Source organism: Trichoderma breve, chromosome 1 (assembly GCF_028502605.1).
Source record: "Trichoderma breve strain T069 chromosome 1, whole genome shotgun sequence".
In the NCBI taxonomy this organism is placed as follows: Eukaryota; Fungi; Ascomycota; class Sordariomycetes; order Hypocreales; family Hypocreaceae; genus Trichoderma; species Trichoderma breve.
The window spans coordinates 4659617-4680789 of NC_079232.1; the positions used below are offsets into that span (position 1 = coordinate 4659617).

At 50.5% G+C, this 21173-nt stretch overlaps 5 protein-coding genes across 5 annotated transcripts; 3 read left to right on the forward strand and 2 right to left on the reverse strand.

Annotated features, from left to right (window-relative positions):
- Positions 1 to 2222: 2222 nt before the first annotated feature.
- T069G_01397 (uncharacterized protein) lies at positions 2223 to 2821 on the forward strand (the record flags this gene model as incomplete). Its single annotated transcript, XM_056168607.1, has 2 exons — positions 2223 to 2387; positions 2435 to 2821. 2 exons carry the CDS (start codon positions 2223 to 2225, stop codon positions 2819 to 2821), a joined length of 552 nt encoding a protein of 183 aa, XP_056033923.1.
- A 9568-nt stretch (positions 2822 to 12389) lies between these two features.
- T069G_01398 (uncharacterized protein) lies at positions 12390 to 14073 on the forward strand (the record flags this gene model as incomplete). The annotated part of the gene is made up of 2 exons (XM_056168608.1): positions 12390 to 12724; positions 12858 to 14073. The coding sequence occupies 2 exons, from the start codon at positions 12390 to 12392 to the stop codon at positions 14071 to 14073; spliced, it is 1551 nt and encodes a 516-aa protein (XP_056033924.1).
- A 980-nt stretch (positions 14074 to 15053) lies between these two features.
- Positions 15054 to 15941, reverse strand: T069G_01399 (uncharacterized protein; the record flags this gene model as incomplete). Its single annotated transcript, XM_056168609.1, has 3 exons — positions 15054 to 15579; positions 15681 to 15763; positions 15849 to 15941. The coding sequence occupies 3 exons, from the start codon at positions 15939 to 15941 to the stop codon at positions 15054 to 15056; spliced, it is 702 nt and encodes a 233-aa protein (XP_056033925.1).
- Positions 15942 to 17032: 1091 nt separating this feature from the next.
- On the forward strand, positions 17033 to 18790 carry T069G_01400 (uncharacterized protein; the record flags this gene model as incomplete). The annotated part of the gene is made up of 3 exons (XM_056168610.1): positions 17033 to 17170; positions 17425 to 18582; positions 18659 to 18790. 3 exons carry the CDS (start codon positions 17033 to 17035, stop codon positions 18788 to 18790), a joined length of 1428 nt encoding a protein of 475 aa, XP_056033926.1.
- A 1506-nt stretch (positions 18791 to 20296) lies between these two features.
- T069G_01401 (uncharacterized protein) lies at positions 20297 to 21091 on the reverse strand (the record flags this gene model as incomplete). The annotated part of the gene is made up of 2 exons (XM_056168611.1): positions 20297 to 20828; positions 20922 to 21091. The coding sequence occupies 2 exons, from the start codon at positions 21089 to 21091 to the stop codon at positions 20297 to 20299; spliced, it is 702 nt and encodes a 233-aa protein (XP_056033927.1).
- Between the last annotated feature and the right edge of the window lie 82 nt (positions 21092 to 21173).

The window sequence follows — 21173 nt, forward strand, 5'->3', positions numbered from 1 at the left end:
TCATGGATACAGCATAGCGTCTTTGTTTGGGCTACTATTAACATAGACAGATAGACAGAGCTTCTTAAACGAAGAATCAGAACTTATCTTATAGTCCAAACATAAAACACAAGATTGATGAAAATCGACGGGTAAGGCTGTTTAAGTAAAGAGGTAGCATTTATCGCCACCTTGAATACTAGGCCCGGTGGTTATGCTCCTAACCACAAAATGTGGCGATGGTGAAGATATCCCAACATGGCTATGATATCATTATCAGCCCAGCAATCAACGATCAATTCTACTCCCCTTAATTAATTCCTACAGACACTGGGAACACATCTATATCTATACATGATGGAATCCAAAAACGAAGCGGCCAATAAGAGTGAAAGCGACAGGGAAACACATCTCCGAGATATATACGGAATAGTGCCCAACCGAGCTCAACTCCTCGACCACCAGCTAGACGTACAACCAATCTAATCTCTCCCCCAATTGTTCGTCTGGACCCAAGCTGATTTTGAACAAAGAGGAGGACTTTTTTCGATTCTGGCGACTACGCACTGGAAAAAGCCCGTAAACCCTCCAACATGGGCAGCGTCACGACTGGAAGCGAGCATCCGTGCCGCGAGGCCATATCACATCCGTTTTGTCCGGAGTCGGGGCCGATGAGTCTTCGCGAGAGGTCTAACTCGAAGGATGAAGGGAGCGAGACGAAGTGTAAAAGTCATCTCTGTGAAGAGCAAAGCGGTGGTGCGTTGTAGTCGTTGGAATCTGATATGAGATGGGCGTTGGTAAAATTGCTTTGGATGGGAAGGTGATTTACATGTATGGTTAGTTTTGAATGAGAAGAGGCTTTGAGGATGTCTTTGAGAGATTGACAAATGAGAGCGGTTGAGTTTATTGTCTACACATATCATTATTGATGAGTTACGCCGTGGTAAATAGTTGATAACAAGCTGTATATACTTTGGGGTTAGCAACTTGTGTACCCCTACCTACCTACCTTGGTAGCCATCAGAGTTATACTATTGATCTTCTTCTATTGTCAACATCGTCTTCTACTATTAATATCTTCTTCTACCATTGATCTCTTATTCTAGCATCGTCATCTTCTAATATTGACAACCGCATGATCCAATGTTACTCTTTATGATAGCCGATAAACGAAGCCAATCCAAAGCGTCTGTCTCAAAAACTTGAGTTAACAGCTGCCAGCCCAAAGATGGATGGCGTTAATGTATACATCTGGCGACGTCTCAGGAATAAAAAGTGACAGGCCGCCTGCCACTTGCCACTGAGAAAACATAAAACGCGAAAACTTCTACAACGCCTGCTGAAAAAATTTCTCTCTTCCTTCGTTTTTCATCTTCATTATTCTACCTTTGTTGTCTCTCGTCGACATTATCAACATATCCAACATTACCAACTACCCGAAAGCCGTTTCTGCGGCTATTACAGCAACTAATCAACCACATACTCGTTGCATATTGAGGTCTCGTTGGTGTTACCTCAGTCTTTCTATCTACGGCATCACCTGTTGATAATGAACTTTATCGATGTTAAGGCTATCGACTGCTATTACCAGCAAGCTACATTGATGACCCCAGACGAGCAAGCAGCCTTTGCTCGAATGGTTTGGAAATCTGACAATGATCCGGCTACTTGGGTGAAATACCCAGCTCTGTCTATCAACTCAACAAAAAAGGCTGCATGCTTAAGCAGCTCAACAAAAGGTAGCTATCCACATTGCCAATTCACTCTGACCGGAAGCCTGCACCCGTGCCAGCTCACTTTTCCCAGTGGCCTTTCGTGCAAAGTTAGAAGGCTCCAGAGTCTTAACTAACAGGGCTCTATATTGCCGTCTTTTTTTTTCGTAATACTGACTAGTATTTATAGTACTCACTGTCTCTCACGTCTCCGAGATATTGTTGAACATGGAGATGGGTTATTCAAACTCTGCGATTCTTCAGAATACTACAATTACTATTACTATCCATCGACACCGTTATTAACGATGGACGAGACTACTTCTGGGCGGCCTGTTACACCACCCAATCTATCTACTTAGATTCAACATCTATTTAGATTCACCATTTACATACAAAGATTCAACATCTTCAGCCACCTTCTACCTATATCTATTCAAATATTCAACAGGTAATAATTACCCTTCGAAATCACACTTTGATGGCTTAGTAACGCCTATCTAACTGGTCTTTCTAGCAGTTCTTGTCACAATGTCGAGCGAATACCCATATCCCAGACCTCATCGATTGGATCTTGATAATATCAAGATCAGCATTACCCACGAATCGTACACCATCGCTCTTCAAACGGTGGATTACTATCACCGACAAGCTATAACAATGACCCCGGATGAGCAAGAAAAATACGTTGAAATGGTCCGGAGTTCTACTTTGGACCAAAACTATGCAGCCAACAAAAATAGTACAAACGCGTGGTAGAGAACCACGGAGACTTGGATACAGGCGGGCAGGTCGGCGTCGTGCCACGAGACACTCGAAGAATCCTGAAAGACAACGACACTACATGGGTGCCAGCATCGGGATGGGAACAGCCCGACGACCCAGATGATACCCCGGACAAGCGCAAGGACAAAGAAGATGACAATCGACGGCCAAAGAAACTCAAAGTCACCACCTCCCGCTTCCGCTTGCCAGACGACGACTACGGCGAAGACCCTTCCCCGACCTGGTTCGCGGCAACACCGCTACCAAACAACCCCACGGGAACAGGCGAGAGTCGAACTAACAAAATTGAGACCAAGATAGCGGCCTTGGAATTGGAACTCCAGACAGAAAGAGAGCTACGCTAAGCTCAGCAAGAAACAATCACCAGCCAGGGAAATCAGATTGCCCAACTGGAGGTGAGGAACGCCAAACTGGTCCCTCCAACAGAACAACGCCCAGTAATAATAAACTGTGGAAGTATCTCAAGGACCCAGTGAATGCTTATTGCCATGCTCACTTTGTCATGTTGGCCGCCGCTTATGGCATCTCCAAGCTCCCACATCTTCGAGAGAATGTTGAAGGCGCTGGCGATGTTTTCGAAAATTATGGACTACTCAGAACATTACGATCATTCTTATCACCACTCGACGCCGTCGCCAACTGAAGATAGTCCTGCTTCAGCAGTTGCGGCACCAGCCCATGGATCAACTTTAGTAGATGAGACTCCTTCTACTGGTGCAACCCCCATCAATCAGCCAATGACGCCGCCTCCCAACGAACCACAATTTGCTCCTGCCGCCCCGCCTCTTACGGCTCGTCAAGCGTGGGATCCCTTTCTCTCCTCCTGATGAAGCACCAGTCGAGCCAAATTCAGCGTCGATTCAACCAACCGTTGGTCTTTGGGCCACAACGCCCATTTCTATTCCTTCAACAACTCCCGGACCGCAGCCGAAGAGTCCAACTTACTCTCCTCAGCTCAACCCTACCCTCAACGCCAATGAAGGACGGCATTCGCCTTCGATTGAAATCGCGGCTTTGAGAGAGAGAGAACTAGAACTTTAGAAGATGAAAAGGCTGCTCTTTCGCAGATGATTCGTGAGCTTACCACCGCTTTTAATCACTCAACGCCAGCTTGGTAATGCTGGAAGGCACAATCACTATTGATTTGGGCGGTTTAAACAAGAGAAACTTCGAGATGAGGCGTTTTCAACAAATGTAGGTCCAGACATAGTGTCTATGGGCACAAGGTGATGTAAGTGTTGGATCAATTTCCCAAATACCTCTACTTGAGCCTCTCGTTTTGCCTTGCCCTTCAAGGCCCATGAGACTTTTTCCTTTCTAGGCCACAAATTTATCCGAAATGGCTCTGTCAAGCTCCTAGCCAGAAGTTGGCTCAAATTAACAGTCGGATTAGGAGGAGGAGGGGGCAAGAAGGAACTTTTGGCCACCATCTCGCGGATCATCTCGATAAGTTTGCGCACAGCCTCCAAAGTTTCGGAGTCGACGAGAGCCTCGTGCTAGTCTTCTAACAACGCCGTCTAGTTCTCTGACAACGGGATCATAAGTCGACAATTGCTAGTAGAACGCTTTGCAATTCGATGATGCCACATTGTGATGCCACATGACCTCCGCCTACCTACTATATAGGTAGCTACACTTGCCATAGCCCTTAGATACATCAAGTCACCTTCTGTATCACCTCCGGTCTCTATGTATTGTGACCATTGATGCCGTGATCAGACCTTGTATGGCCTGATACACATTGTAGGGTAAAGAGTCATTGCGCTTTCATGGCTAAGGGGTGCCATAACCATACATTAGCTCGACTCTGGCCAATATATATATAGCTGTTGAGTTTGGATTGTTATTTTGGTTTGTATATAGGTAAAGATATATGTATTTTGAGCCGGGCTGTTGCCATTCAGGTGTTGCTGTAGGCAACTGGGCAAGTTGTTGAGAAAGCAAATACTTGTCTCCTTTGAAATTCTGTAATATTGATTTGACATAAGGGGTAATTGCAGAAATAACTGATGATAGATTGTCTTTGAATGAGTTACTGCAGAAGAGCTGAAACCGTTCGTTAGGCATTCTGAGTTTCAATAGAGCCTCGGACTTTAGTTGGACGTTTCTCCAGAAGATATATATATGGTAATCCAGTCAGTCATACTTTGTGGCCTGAATCTTCGAGGTTTGACTTGGTCGGCTTTGGCCGATCGGGTTGAGCTACAGAGTGATTCTGGATTTCGAACCAAAGGCTGGGGCGTAGCCTTGCTCTGACCTAGCTATTGCAGCTTTACTGACCCTCTTGATAAAAAAATGTAACCCCCATATGGTAATCCAGAGTTATACTCGTTCGGTTTAGCAGAGTATGGAATATTCTTGTCCATAAGCGAGAAACACTCTTGCAATTTGACGGCAACGCTCGCTGGCGTGAAACTTCACTGCCGGCACATCTGATGCCGGGTGGCATTTCCTAGGGAGCTGAGAGCCGGGGCTAGTACACGAGCTGAACCGTATTCCGTATTCTTGACATAATGGGATCGACTGAGCTGAACGAATGAATCGTGATCTCCAGCGCTTGCTGGCTCGCCCTACAGGCTAGAAACAGCCATCTCTCTACCCCAGATGTTCACCTCGCGGCTAGAAGGAAAGCCACCCTTCTAGCCTGGAACAACTTCAAACCACCACGCTCAAATAAAGTTTCCCGCCACCACAAAGTCATCACAAAAGTCAAAAAGTCAAAGGCAAGATCGCGTAATTGCTCAAACGACTCATGCGGTGAGGCCTCACTGGGGTGGCAATGTGTCAGTCGCAAACTCCTAATTTGACGCCACCTGTCGTAGAAGACGTCTGGCCTGCTTCTAGGCAAAAGTAAAATTGCTTCTGGTTTCAAAGGGGCTTAAAACTTGTGATGCTCTCCTCGAACTCGGGCGAACGCCAAGCGGTATAGGAGGAGTACAGGCATGTACGTCGCGACGAAATTAGATGCTAGTAGTATCAAGCCTTCGTATGTAGTAGAACGAGTAGTGCACAATGAATGTCCCCGAATCATGGGTTTACCGCTTCAGGGGCTCGATGAAAGCGTGGCGTACCCGTACCTGTGGTCTGGGATTAGTCGATCCAATAGTTTGTCGTTCCATTCACGAAGCGATGCAGGGTGGCATTTTTCCAGGAAGCAAACACGTGGAGCGATAACCTTGGTGGCAACGTGCCTTGACCCCAGGATTTTGTTGGCAATGTTGCTAGGATAGCTCCTTTGTTGCAGGGATTGGATCTTGGGGATTTTTGCTGCCGAAAGACGGCAGCACGCATCCGTCAGCCCTGATAAGAACGTTGAGAATGGCGTTATCTGAAACTACATATCGCAAGATGTATGACCACATGTCGAGTCCGGACCGCTAGGATACAGTAAACACATGGGGAGCTTGTAATCATCCCCTGTGGTGAGACCGCCACCGAGATTCGTTTAGGCTGGAGATTCAAGTAAGGAAATGCACATCGCCCGATCCGGCAAACAGTGTTATCGCGCGCACGAACCATGCTTGCAGGATGGTGGTGAGAAGCTTATATTCCAGGCATCCACAGAATTGAAACGAAAACTGCACCCAGTCGACCCTTGAGTCAGAGTTGAAGCATTGTAACCACGTTTGCTGCTTCTCTCAGAAATGCATTCTCTCACGTGGCTAGTCACAAACAGCCACAAACTGCATTCCTGCCGCGCGGTTGAGAGCCTACCCAGCTAGCAAGCAAGGGCAATATTAAGTGCTGATGCTGATGCCATCTCGCACGTTCTCCTTGTGAGCTAGTGATGATAGGAGGTTTATCAGCACATGGCGTGAATCGGAACTTTAGAGCCTTCAGGGTCCAGGGCAAGAAGCACAGGGGAAACATTGACGCTCGACATTGAGCAAGCCGTGTCGCACTATTGTGGTCACAAGACATTGCGCACAGACATGGGAGCAGACTCAATCTGGTGTATGTCTGTATCCATTGAGTGTCGATGCAGATGATGGCGTCTATTCCGTATCATTCACCGAGCGAAAGATTTTATGGAGCGTCAGGATGGCAAACCCGGTAGCGGTCACCCCCACGACGTTTGTATGGATATGTACCTTTTCTTTCGATATAACGTTTTAAGAACTCGCTCCATTAGGTTGTACCTGCAGGGTACCGTATTGGATGAGAAGCATGAGAGTTGAGAAGGGAAAGAAAAATCTGATGGACATGGTTCAGCTAGAGCGGCGTGGCGCCTCTTAGCCATCTGGACGTTGGGTGAAGTGGAGTGACAACTCGGAGGTAGTTCGTCATTATTCCCGACTTTCTGGATGAATGGAAAAGGCGTTGTTGTTGTTGTTGCTGTTGTTGTCTCAATGCCACGGGAGGCTATGTATGAATGGTTTCATATTGGAATGAATTCATCTCGACTGCTCTTGGCACTTGTTGGTGGACCTGTAACGCTTCAAGTCTCGCCATCGACCAACAGCACGATCGCGACAAACAATGCCAGCTTGTCCTTGAGATACCGTAGTGACAGAAAACGGCCACTATCACAGAGTATTTTGGGAACGGAGTAAGCAGCTCAACTCGCACGAGATGCGCATCGGTCCGGCGGATAGAAATTTCATCTGTTGGTGGCGCCAAGGGATTGCTGGGATTGCCGTTGCTTCTGTACAAAGTAGGAAGTTGCTGCTATCTCGAGACGCAGCATTGCCGACACAATTGCCGTTCAAGATTAGTAATGTGGAGAGCTGACAGAAGGCAAGGTCACGTGCAAGCTGACTTTGAAAGCTTCAGCCCAGCTAGACAGTAAAAGCTCAAGGAAATGGCCACTGTCAAGCCCGTCAGCTCGCATTTTCTTGTCACGACGCAGCTGAAGATGCTAGATTACAGTACTTGACAGGTCCCTTTTCGGCAACAAGGTTGGGCGAAAGGGGGCAGTCAATCATGCATGGCGCGTGTTCATGCGGAGCCGTATTCCGAGAGCAAAGCAAATAAAACAATTTGACAGCTCCCTGAGGGGCCCTTTTCCACCCCTGGATATCGGCGATTGCTCCATCGACGCTCGTCATTTCAGTCTTGATACGGAGTTGATGGAGTACCTGCTCGTAAGGAGGGCTCCATAAAAAGCAACGGCTCCAGTTGTCTGTAATACTTTGGTTTCCACACGTCGGACCGCTCCTGCTCCGTACCTCATGCAGTGCCTCATGCCGGTACCCGCTTCTCCGTATAAGAAATGAGACAGATGGATGATACAGTCCACAGCGAATCAATCGGGGCTTGTCGCAACGGTGGATCGAGTGGTGATAGGTACGATAGGCGAATCCAAAGTGTACAAGGATGGCCTAGTTTTTTTTCTTTTTTTGTTTCTCTAATTTCATCTTTTTTTAATTCATTGTTCCTTTCGTCCTTTGTTATCATTGTGGCGGATGGCGCACAAGGCAGAGGCGAGCGACAAAGGACATCTTCGCACAAAGGTACGGAGCTACGTCCGTCGCACAGGCGCTTGGTGACAAGCTACGACCACGTGATGGAGATAAGAGATTGCGCAGTGACAGCACGGGAGGCGCTAACATTTGCGCGTGCCAAAGGGCGGGAGCGCAATGTACCCAGATTCCACTGACAGATTGTACCCTCGTATCCGAACTTTGAAGTACCAGGACTCCTTCAAGTACTTCTCCATACATGCGGTTTGGCGACATCTACCGCCACCAGAGCGCTTCCGCCTCTATGGATTATGCCAAGAACGAATGTGCAAGCAGAGAATGCTGCTGCCTGGCCATTGTGATAAGGCTCTTTACTGTGCATATCAACGCCTAGAAGGCATTCGGTGATGATGGCCCAGCTTTTTGGCACAGTGACAGGGGCCCCGCTAATCAATTGACTTGGAACCAAAGTCGTGACGTACTTGGTGCCCGTGCTCCGTCGGTGGCTGCAGTCCAGACCCATTGTCTTTTGCCATGGGCCTCCACTGCCCACCAGAGCTGCTTTGACGGGCCAAGTAAGAGATCAACAAACCGTAAGCCTGCAAACAACGACAACAACGGCGACAATCTCAGAAACGCGTACTCGTACCTCGTAGAGAACGCCAATCAGGGGTTCTGGCTGAAATTCATCCCCAGCACGGATCTCTAGTTCGTGGGCAATTAGGGTAAACCGCTAGCTACCCGGCGCCCGCATGCATCGAGCCGGCTAGCTTTTGCGCTCACCGCATCCCCTCCAGTCAAGACTCAATTTTCCGTCGTGCTGTACTCGTACAAAGCAGAGGGTCAGAAAAGGGACAAGGGGAGAGTAGTTAAGTCCAGCATCTGCAAGGCTCGAATGAGCTGGTCCCCTAAAAATTATCCGATATGGAAGCTGGCTCGACTTTTTGAGTTCTGGCACTAATGCAATTTGCTCTCTTGACCCTCCTCTTTAGGGCTGCCCGTTTCAGTCGACTTTTCGGTTGGAGGGGAGCAAAAGCCGACACGAGGGGCCCGCGCACGATCAAAATCGCGATCTCAATCACATCGCATCCAAAGCTTTGTTCTCTTGTGCCATCTGCCAGCACCGGCTCTTGGGTTCATTGACGGACGGCGGGGAGAGCTTTACTAGGAGTCCACTTGGAGGCCGATGCCTCATGCTGCTCCGTGCGCGCTGCGAGAGAGGGGCTCCATGGCCTCGGCTGCTCCCAGCGTTGCGGAACGGCCTTGGATGCTGTCGCAAGTTTGTGCTTGGTTGGACTGGGTCTTCAGCCCCAGAAGGCGTGCTGGGTTACCTTGCCAGCCAATCCTCAGCAGTCGAGATGACGCTGGTGGGTGAGCAGTATCATGCTCTCTTTGTCCCTGTAGGTACCAAGAGGTACGAGTGCTCGTCTAAGAGCTGAGTGTTTGCATGCACAGGCATGCACACAATGTGCTCCGTACGCGTTGTGTCCTGCGAAGCTGCATACATATCTTGGCTTTGAAGATGAGTAGGTAGTAGCGCCGAGAGGAATCATCGCCATGGGAATGCATGTGATGCACTGTGTCACTCAGAGCGTGGGATTTTACTGCGGGTGTGGTTTCTCTTGCATGGTACTTGGGGCTGCGCCTGGACAAACGCCGGGCCGAGGTACCGCGCTTTTCTTTTGCGAAGCCAGTCGAGCGTTCCGGCGGCGGCGCCAGGCTGTCTTGTCGTAAGAGCCTGGAACAAGAAAAAAAGCACCGCTCAGGCCACCTCCCAACTCTCGCCTCGTGGCCACCCGCCGCCGCCTTAACTCTCAAAAGCCGGGGCCCATGTACTGCAACATTGGTTGACCGACGCAGGTACTTGCGCGTCCTGCGGGCTGCAGCTAGCGCACTAGGTTTCTGCAGGTCAGGATCTTCGTACTCCATACTTTGGAAGCCTCGCTAGCTTTAGATCAATGTCTCAGAGGGCATGCGGAGGGCCAGAGACTGACACACGTGAGGCTCGCATGGCACAGGCGAAAAGCCACCACATCAGACACGAATTGCCTTGCTGAACCACATGTCGCGTACAGTAAGATGTACATACAGCGACCTGCTGAAAAGGATGCACAGAACAGACAATCTGATGCAGCATCCTTACCGTTCGGAACCAAAGTACCTACCTGTTCCGAAGAGTGGCGGGCTGAGATAACGACGCGAGATACCCTACCGCACTTGTACATTTTGGTACTTGACCTGCTGCAGAGACAGAGATGAGGGACGGTATCGCATCCTTCAGAGACAAGCATCGGTAGGTTAATTTGGATATCGGCGGGCGGAGCCATGCGCCTAACTCCTGGGAACATTATCGCAGCAGCGACTACGCAATTTGGCAGCCCCGTCGTATCTCGCCCTTTCGCGCTCTGTTTCGTGGGGCCATCATTAGGTGCAGTACGGAGTACAGTACAAAGTACATGCTTGATAGCCTCCATTTTTTTTCTCGGGTGGTCGCCGTCCATGGCTGTTGTTGTGGCTTTGTGGCTGTTTTCCCACAATAACGTCTCTCCCCCTCCCCCCTTGAAAGAAAATTTTGCCTTTTTGCTTTACCGAGCTCCGAACAAGTTCCATATGGCGCCAGACCGTTACACAACAGCCAGCCCTGCCACTGGCATGCGGCCTCTCATCCTTTTGCAGCGAGGCATTCTGGGGAGTCGGACTACTGAGCCTCGTCTTGAGCACGGGGCATGAGTGCATGTAAGCTGGCAGTTAGTCAGTCTGCCTGGCTTACTTGATACGAAGGCTCCAATGAAAAGAGTCGGTGGCTGACTTTGCAGGGCATCTAAGAGGCGGTGGCCAATATTAAATCATCGATTGTCGGTCGATAGATAACCAGCTGGTGCAAATAGTGAACGGATAGGTTGCCTTGGTCGCACAGGCCCCCCCTCTCTTGTCTGGCGTCTGGACCGAAGGCTTGCAGCATTTGGGATCAGGAGGGTTGGATTGGATGGGGCTGCAAATCGTGCATCGTGTGCTGCACCAATGGCGCTGCGCCACTGCGCTCCACAACCCCTGCCCAGTTTACTGGATCGAGTAATTCCAATGAGGCACGAGCTAATGACAAGTCCAGAGAGACAGGCGGGCTCCAGGAATAGCACCAGCACCAGGGAACAAGGACTCGGGTCCGCGTTATGGGGCCTGGCGACTTTGTGTGCGACGAGCACTGCAGCGAGCAGGTACCCACGTTACTGTAGTGTACTTGTAAGGTACCTGCGGAATGTACCGTCTGTGTTTTTGTGTCTTGTGTCTTGTGTTTTGTGCAAAGGCTTGGCAGGCATTGTAAATAGGTAAGCGTCTTCTTATTCTATTGATTCCATAGCCTAGCACCCCCCGTCTCTCGTCAGATAATTCGGGGGCCAGACGTGGAGGACAGGAGGATAGACACCGCTACCGCTATCTATCAAACGTCCAGTTGGTGAATCAATCAACCATTGAAGAGTCTAGCCCCTACTCCGTCCCCTCGCCTCGCCCCAAGAAGATACGGCGCAGTACTTGCATGGAACCTGCAGCTGCTCTAGTGCTGAAAGGCCAGTCGCGGCTAATTGGCGAAGTCGACCTGATGCGCGGTAGCAAATCCTGGCCCAGCCACGGAATTGGTGCGACTGCAACGGGTTAGCACCAGCGCGCTCGTGTGCATCCCCATCGCCCCAAGACATGGAATGTATCGCCAGGTACTCTCTAATTAAGTCGGCCAAGGTGCAGGTGCTGGTACTGCTAATTCCCTCCATCCCACTAGCAGGTGCTAGGTATTGCCTCGCACGCCACCGCATCCGGGGCTGCGCTGCCTTTCAGGTCCCATCTCCCGCGCTGCTGCTGCTCCAGTCTTATCAACGACGGAAACCCTGTGTCTTGGCCTTGCAGCGGATTTTTGCCTTCTGACTCCTCGCTTTTGTGCATACATGTACCTCTGCTCCGTGCTTTACATTACATTGCTACTAGGCCTAGTACATGCACGCACTCTCTTCTCTCAGCCGCCATTCCATTCCCTCCATCCATATCTACTACTTTCCACATCCTAACACACCTTTCTTCCCATTACATACATACATACATTTGGTCCCTCCCGAGAATCTCATCTCTCGCCAACCCTCCCATCGGTCTTCTTTTTCTTCTTCTTCCTTCTCTCTATATTTTTCTTGCTGCTATCCCGACGAGGTCCTTCCCCCCCGATGTAACCGCCTGCTGCGGCCACTATACTTGCAGCGTTCATGCAGCAACCCCTCCGAATCCCGCTATCCGAATCGACGCTCCCGCCAGCACAGCGCTTCCGCCAGCAGCAGAGGCCGAATGCCCGCTGGACAGAGACTCCCTAGCGTCTGCGTTTCTTCAACAACAACAACAACAACAACAACACCAAGAACAATAGCATCGCGACTCTCCTAAAAACCCGCCCCCGAAACCCGCCCTACCTCGCTCGTCGAGCCCTCTGCGGAGGTCGACGGGCGCGGGCCACAGCAGCAAAAAGCCCGCCATGTCCATCTACTCAGATCCCCCGGCGCTGCGAGCGTTTTCTGAGGACAAGCCCACGCTGCTTGTCTGCTGGTGGGCCACAATCTTCTGCGCCCTTATGATCCTGTTTCGCATCGCCGGCCGATTTATCCGAACCGAAAAGCTCTTCTCCGAAGACAAGTTCGCCGCCGTCGCCCTGGTCCCCTTGTTCCTGCGCATGGGCTGCGTCCACTTCATCCTCATCCACGGCACTAACAACGCCGACTTCACCGGCGTCACCCTCACCCCCGACGAGATTCACAAGAGATCCGTGGCCAGCGGCCTCGTTCTCCTCAGCCGCATACTTTATGCCGCGACGTAAGTAGTCCGCATGCTTGCAATGTTACTCAGCGCGTAGTGGTGGAGTGAATGGGATGGATGGATAGATGGATAGATGAATGGATGAATGGATGAGAAGAGACGCATTTTACTGACTGATCCCGAATTACAGACTATGGATCCTCAAGGGCACTGTTCTCGAATTCCTCAGGCGAATTACCGACCTTTCATGGCAACAGTCGCAAAAGTACACGCTAATCGCCATTCGATGGGCCCTCGGGCTCACCTTCATCGCCGTCATCATTAGCGATCTTGCAGAATGCAACCCCTTCAAGCATTACTGGCAGGTCTTGCCTGACCCCGGTGGTCAGTGCCGCCAAGGCTATGTCCAGCTCATCACCATGGCCACCTGCAACATCCTAACCGACCTGATGCTTGTCATCTTTCCCATTCCTATCATCATTCAGAGCCACATGCCGCTTCGCAGAAAGCTTCAGCTCCTCATCCTCTTCTCTCTCAGCTTGTCCGTCGTGGCAGTCACCCTCTACCGGGTCCCGCGGATTATCGACGTCGACGGTCGACAGCAGTACCGATCGCTCTTGGCGTCAGTCGAGTTGATTTTCGCCACTGCATCCGCAAACGCCCTTGTTCTGGGCTCATTCGTCCGAGACCGAGGCGTCAAGAAGCAGAAGCCCAGGCGAACGTCGACTGCCGCCGAGTCTTTCGAACGCACCAACACCATCCGAAGGCCAACCATCCACAGACAGTGGGGTAGCGATGAGGATTTGGTCAGGGATGTTGGGCTGGCCGTTGAACCTGAGCTCCGAGAGCAGCCCGACAGCCCGTCGTCTGATCTTTACGCGCCCATCCAGCCGATGAGCTCTATCGGACAAGACCGCCAACGGCAATGGCAGCAGCAGCAGCAGGACGAGAGTGCGCATGAAAGCGCCCAGGAGAGTGCTCAAGCGAGCCAAGACTTGTTGATCTACAAGACCGAATCCCAGCACGGATCTCAGCACGAATCTCGAAAACTCTCACTGTTTGATGTCGGTGGCCTTCTCGAAGAGGGACCCGCCACCAGCAGCGGAAGTTTCCGAAGAGGGAGCAGCTTTACCTCGTCTTCCCAGGAGGCAAGCACCTCTCAAGCCGCCATCCCGCAGGCGTCCCGAAAAGCCAGCACAAACGGCGTTCGACGTGGCTCAACAGCTCTGTTGCAAGACTTGGGTGGCCTTCTAGGCCCCTTGAACTCAAAGTCGTCAGTCCGTTCCAAGCATAGAACTGGTACTGAACTGCAACCAATCCCACAGTCTCATCAGGAGCATCATGCTTCTGGAAGCGCAGCGTCAGATCTCGTTCTCATGGACCCCGGTGGCCTTTTACGATCATGAGACGAAGACGCACTCTACGGCAGCCGCACCCACCTGCCGTTTATCTAATTGACGAACTAATCTACGACCTGATATCACGAATCTCTTTATTCCTTCTGGGAAATACTTTTTTTATTTGGCCCTTTTTTTTTTTTTACCACCTTCACCTTTATATCTTTAGATATGACCCGTCAGGCATGGCGTTCACGAAAGTACTTTTCGCTGTATACATATACACATATATATACATATAGTACACTTCCTTTCTGTTTTCTTTTCTGTTTTCTTCTTTTTTTCTCTTTTCCTGGCATCAAGAACGATACCTCGGCGGAAATGATGGTGTTTTGATGGCTTTGGCATATCCAGCTTTTTGGAATGAAGATGAGGGGGGTGACAAGCGATGAGAGGGATGAACGAAGCGGGAGGCAAATGCGATTTGTTTTATTTGCCAGGTACTTTGGCAAGCATATACCCCGGTGACTAGCACCGTTTTTGAAGAGGGGGTGCCCTGTACGTGTAGGGCATGGTTGATGATAAGACGTGGTAGATGAATACGTTGAGAATTGAAACGATTTAAACGTACATTTGGTGTCTGCATAAGTGTCTATGTGCTTGTATGTGCTATGATATCCATGTGAATTGAAACACGCCTACCGATCCATGCCTCGTCTGTAGTATTCATGCGGTTTCCACTCTTTGACGTTGTGAAATATACTTGGTAATTTATTGATTGGTTTGTTTCGTAATTCTAGTTAATTAACCCCCCAAAACGCCAGCTTTCACACTGCAAATGCAAAACAATATATCAAACAGCATCGTCGCTGCTCCCCTCCAGCTGAAATAATCCAACTTGAAAATTTTGCTTTTTTTTCTTCCAGTTACTTCCTCGCGAGCACATGCCCTCCCCCCAAATCGTCACCCTCTTCAATCCCCATCTCCCAATGTCTCTCTACTCAAAAAAGCTAGGAGACTCAAGGAGCAAAAGTTCCATTAGACGCCCATTAGACGCACAACCGGTAACTGGCATATCGACCCGCCGTCTCACTGACTCGGATAATCTTGACCACCTGCCCCCTCTTGAGCCCCAGATACCGCGCAACAGGGTCCTTCTGCAGGATACGCGGCAGCTGCGTCTCCTTGAGGCGGTAGCGCTTGAGCAACGCAATCTTCTCCTCGCGGGAGAGCAGCACGTGGCGGGGCACCAGCTCGTGGTGGGTGATGTTGACGAGCAGGTCGTCCTCGAGGAAGCACTCAATCTTGGCGAGGTTCTCGACGCTGGCGAGGGACTTGCGGGCGGCGGGCGACAGCGGCACGTGGGTGACCATGATGCCCGTCTTGTAGTTGTTGGAGATTGTGTACTTTGCAAACTGGCGGATCTGGCCGACGCCGAACTGCTTGTCCGTCAGGAACTCGACCCAGATGGGGCCGCAGTCGGGCACGGGGTCCGGGTTGGAGGCTGTGGCGGGAGGGGTGTTTTTGCGGAGCATGGAGTCGCTGGGACGGGCGGAGAACTGGAGTTTGGCGCGGCTGTTGTTGTATGCATTTGTTAGCCTTTTGTGACTCTGTTACGTGGACAAATGATATTTATAGAATTGGGAAAGGGAGGGGAGACGGAAAGGTGGTCGTACTTTACGGTGCCGTCGGGATGGCAGTATTCGTCGCGGAACCGGTCGAGAGAGATGGTGACTTCGTCTTCGGCGAGCTCGTACTCCTGAACAAGGCAACACGGTCAGTCAAGCGTTTTCGAGGCTACGATACGCCAAAGAACGAGGCACAGTAGAATGAGAGAGCCATACTCGGTCCGCAACCATCTCGTGAACAGTCCTCCACGCGCGCCAGAGTCTCACCACCTCCTTGGACTTGGCATCGTTGGGCAAATCGTCAATCATCTTGGGGAGCTTTTGATTTATCGCTTCGAAAGAGGTGTACGAGGAGAGAGATCGACAAGGGCCAGAGGTCGGAGGAAAGGCGGGCTGCGCGTTGTCGCGATGGTTGGTTTTTTTTTTCTTTGCTCCAAAGGTCCGCTGCGCAGGAGAGATGGGCGGTCGTTCAAAAATTGTTTGCGCAGCCTTGCATTGGCTGGCTCGCTGGGCGATTTGCTGGGGCCGCTCGGAGCTGATAAGGAAGTGTCATGTGACTTGGCTGATAAGTTAGTAAGCAATAACGTGGCATTGTGCCTGTGCCTGTAACTGAAATTCCCAAGAGGAGGTATAATCTCTCCCAGGTTGTGAATTGGGGGCCAAATTGAGCCTCGCGGATAGCTTAGCTTGGGAATCCTAAGCAGAATCAAGACACAAAATGCAACATGGCAGCGGAATTGCTCAATTGAGGCTGCATACGGGCAGAATAGCTACATACTCGTACATGTACATATGTGCTGGCTTCTACAGCAACTTCAGGGCTCTCATTGGCTCCCCCAGCTCTCCACCCCACTCAATCCCACTTCGGAAACCCTCCGCAGCAAACCAGAAGCACTTTAGCACTTCACAAAACAAGATACTGCTGCTTTTAACAGCTCCAACATTCGCGCTTAAAGTTTCTCACTAAAACTCGCCCTGACTTGGCACCACAGTGTCCTCTACAGCAGTGGCCTTTAGTGGAAGTTGTAGCATCCCAATCGCTAGAATATACCTGTAAAAATCCAATTGTGTCGTCGCTCAGTGTATTTGAAGTATCTGTTGAATTCGACAGCCTTGAATTTTATATTGATTTTTTTTTTGGGTGTGGGCCCCAGACCATTGAAGAAAAACGTGGTGCGTCCAGGGCAATTTTTTTTCACCACCAAATTATTGGAGAGTGTCGACTACGGCTTTTTTTTCCTCCTCTTGCTACGTCGCACCAACCATCGTCAACTTTCGCCCTTTTCCCTCCCCTTCCCCCGGTTCCCATTCCATTCTCCACAGGGAAGTCGTGACGGCTTCGTCTGGCCTCTTCATTCTTTTCAGAGAATATCTTCTGCCCATCGGCTTTGATTAGCACAATGGCCGCTCCCGCTGCCGCTGCTGCCCCCGCGGCTGATTCTGCGCCTTCTACTCGCCCGACTCGACCCGACGAGAATGTCTTTAAGCAGGAGCTCGCCAAGGCTGAGAAGGAGCACAAGGCTTCTATGGACAAGTTTGTATGTTTTCACATGGCGTGGCTGCTTTTCCCTTGGTGTTTAATACCTCCCTTCTTTGATTTATAAGAGGCTCTACTCGAGTGTGCAGTGACACGATCTCAACATGGTCTCCCCAACAAAAACTGGCAACTCGCACAATGAAGAAAATATAAAGGAGAAAAAAGAGGAAAAGAAGGAGAAGAGAAGGGGTTGATGACAAGAGGCAGATTGTCGATTGATGCCGGACTTTTGCTAATATACCATCCATTCATTAGAACGCCATCAAGGCCAAGATTGACGTTGCTCTGCCCAACAAGAACAAGGACCAGCCCAGCCCTACCCAGAAGCGTCGCCAGGAGCTCATTGCTCAGGCCAACGAGATCCGTCAGAAGCAGGCCGGTGGCAAGAATGCCCGTACCTCCAAGCTGGACCAGATCAAGCGCCTTGACGAGCAGCTCCGCAGCCGTATCAACGAGCAGAAGACTGCCAAGGCCAAGGTCCCCTTCAAGAGCGCCGAGGATATCGACCGCCAGATTGAGACTCTCGACAAGCAGGTCAACTCGGGAACCATGAAGCTTGTCGACGAGAAGAAGGCCCTGACCGACATCTCCAACCTTCGCAAGCTCCGCAAGAACTTTGGCCAGTTCGACGAGGCCCAGAAGCAAATTGACGATCTCCGCGCCAAGATCAAGGAGATCAAGGACTCCATGGAGGACCCCGAGCAGAAGGCCCTGTCCGAGCAGTACAACAAGATCCAGGCTGAGATCGACACCATCAAGGCCGAGCAGGATGAGGCCTACAAGAGCCTGTCCAGCCTCCGTGACGAGCGCACCAAGCTGCAGGCCGAGCAGCAGGAGAAGTTTGCCGCCATCCGCAAGCTCAAGGACGACTACTATGGCGCCAAGAAGGCCTACCAGGCCTACGAGCGTGAGGCCCGCGAGAAGCAGCGTGAGCGCCAGCGCCTGGAGCGTGAGAAGTACGTCCAGGAGCGCAAGAAGGCCGATGCCGAGCGTGTCCTTGCCGAGGCCAGCGAGCCCGCCTACCTCGACGAGATCCGCCGCGCTAACAGCCTGCTGGTCTTCCTCGACCCTACTTTCAAGGCTGAGAAGACCCCTCTGCTGGCCAACTCTGGCTTGACTGCTCAGGCTCAGCGCACCGTTGACGAGGCTGGTCTCAAGGGTACCAAGCTTGTCCGCAAGGAGGACCGCGATGACGAGTACCTCCCCGCCCAGTCCAAGGGCAAGAAGGGCAAGAAGGGTAACAACGCCGGTTCCGCCCAGAAGGGCTTCAACTGCCCTCCTTCCGTGGTCGAGGACTGCACGTTCCTTTCCCTCGATCCCCCCATGCGCAAGGAGGACGTGCCTGAGTTGATTGAGAAGGTCAAGGCCAAGCTTGAGCACTGGAAGGAGGACCAGGCTGCCCAGACCCAGCGTGTAAGTGCTTTAACCCCTTAAAAACAGCATTTTTTCAGAAAGGCATAGACTAATTACCCCTTTTCCCCCTGAACAGAACATTGAGAAGGCCAAGAAGAAGCTCGAGGAGATTGAGAAGGCTGAGGCCAACGGTGACAAGGTCGAGGAGGTCGCCGCCGATCTCAAGGACACCTCTCTCGAGGACAAGGAGAAGCAGGAGGAGTCATAAACGGCTCCCGAGTCTCTTGTCTCCCTTGCAGGTCAAAACAGCCATCGACAACCATCGACAGCCGATGGTAACCTCTTTTTTTAAACTTTTCAAAAGTTACGTTCATCATATCAAGCTGACGAGCCTCATCTTTCGTTCCCAGCTCCGCTCTCGTCTCTTTATACATCGCTATATTATATACCTCTTCCACCGTCAGCTTCAAGAATGTAGAATCCCAGGAGTTTTTCCTTGGGAATCAGAAAAGAAGGAATTTGTTTTTTTTTTAAAAACATGTCCATGCAAGGGAAATGAGAAAGAACCAAAAATAAGGGAACAGGAGAGTGTGATTCCATCCCGAAAACCTCTCTCATCACCCCCTATATCGTTATACGTGTGCCCGCGTGTGTTGGGTTGTTTTTTTTTGTCTCAATTTTCTATCTAGTTTTTTTAGCTTTTTGTCATCTCTTTATTTTGTACCTAGGTATATCTATCTTTATTCCTCTCATGGGAAAAGGAGTTTAGGCCCAAGCACGAAATATACACCTCATGATTTGATGTAACAAGAAAACCAAGAGATTCAAAGGAAAACACGCTCTTCCCTCCCTGCAACATGACATGTGACGCCCGGCAACTTTGTACATGCCCGAATCTTTTTGTTCATTCTCGGTGAGTGTGATGGTCTTGAGTGGCTGCTTTTCTCAGCGGCCTGCATCCGAGGCCATCAAAAGGGGCTGCATGCGTTGTGCGTCTACGGGAACACAGAATACGTTCAATTGATCACATGTGAATTGGCTGGCACCAACTGAAGCTAAACTAGGTGCATCCACAACTGTTCAACGCATGAACAAGCTAAGGTTAGTAGTTGAGCAACATTCTTCACCGCGTTTGTAAGCTTTGGCTCGTAGTATTCATTCATTTAGATATTTTGCTCAACCAGCTTCAACTATTTTGAGAATCTCATCTCGAAACTGCCCACCACGAGGACCCATGCGCGTAGTGGTTCATACGGACCAATTTATCCTTCACTATAGACGGGTTTCATGACGAGACACAAAGAATCCAGTGCGTACGAGCACTCCCCTCATGGCTCAGCCACTCACATTTCGACCATGGTCATGCTGTGCTCCAGACAAAATCATTCGCTTCCTTTGATGCATACTTTATACGCCAGGCTGAATGGTATGTATGTGTGTGTGTGTGTTTCCAAACTCGTCTAAACACAGTGATCCAAAATCTTGTAAATGTAGCCAAAAAGAAGAGGAAAAAAACAGGAAAAGGTTCCAACGTCCAAGGTCCCAAAGTAAGGCTACTCCAACTACCATGCAATCATGCCATTCCCATCCCAGACAAATGAAACCTAATGGTGATCGTACATGTCGTGATGCTTTTGTCGCAGAGGTGGTAGAAGTAAAGTAAAATGATATGTAGACTGTTTGTGCCTCTGACGTTCATGTCATGATGAAAGAAGAAAGTTCATTCATATTTTTTTTGAGTTGCTTATTTGTTTTTGGTATCCTTTTCTTCGGCTTATCCAAATGGTGCGTAGTATGATGAAGATGGGTGGTGCTGGGGAGGTGGTGGCCTGAATGTCCTTCGGTCTCGGGGTGCTGCGGCGGGTGCAGGGGTACGACGCTCCATGAGGGCATCGCGATCTGCGTGAAATTGAGACGGAGGAGCTATAGCAGGAGGAGGAGCGGAACCAGCGCTGGCACTGATTGAGCCGGCTCGACGGCTCGGCTTTCGAGGAGGAGGAGCAGTCAGGGGAGGGTTCTTTACGGCAGCCTCATCATCGGCGGGAAGGGTAAGTTCAATGAGGCTGTAGAAGTATTCGAGGACTTCGGGATAACGTTGCACGCTGGCCTGCCAATCCTCATCGATGCCTCGCTTCAGAGTTGCCTGAGCTTCGGCGATCTGGTTTGGATGTGGCGGCGCATTGTAATGGTAAAATGCGTGGGCAGTGATGTGGTCAAGATGAGCCGAGTGGGCCGTCTTTCGTCGCTCGGCAAGTTGACGGAAATACTCGAGAATATAATCTTGAGCATGGGCCCGTACCCACGAACTATTATCTCACGTATTAGTGGACGCTAAGCCTCAGCATCAAGGGCGGTCAAGGTAGGGCAGTATAAAAAGAAGATGAAAGGGCCAAACCAACCGTATGTCACTATATATGGATCGCATCATGCGTTCCTCGGCCTGCTTAACGGCTACTTCGAGGCCCTTTGCCTCGCAGTCACAGGCCATCGAGGCCGGAGCATGGCATATGGCGCAGTCCGGGTCCATCCTGATGAAGGACTTGCGCACCTTGGTATCTCTGGTATGCATCTTAGCAATGGGGTATCTTTGGGTTTTGGCGGGGAGGCGTTGTTTAGGTTGAAAGGTGTAATTGAGAGGGTATCCCAGGGAG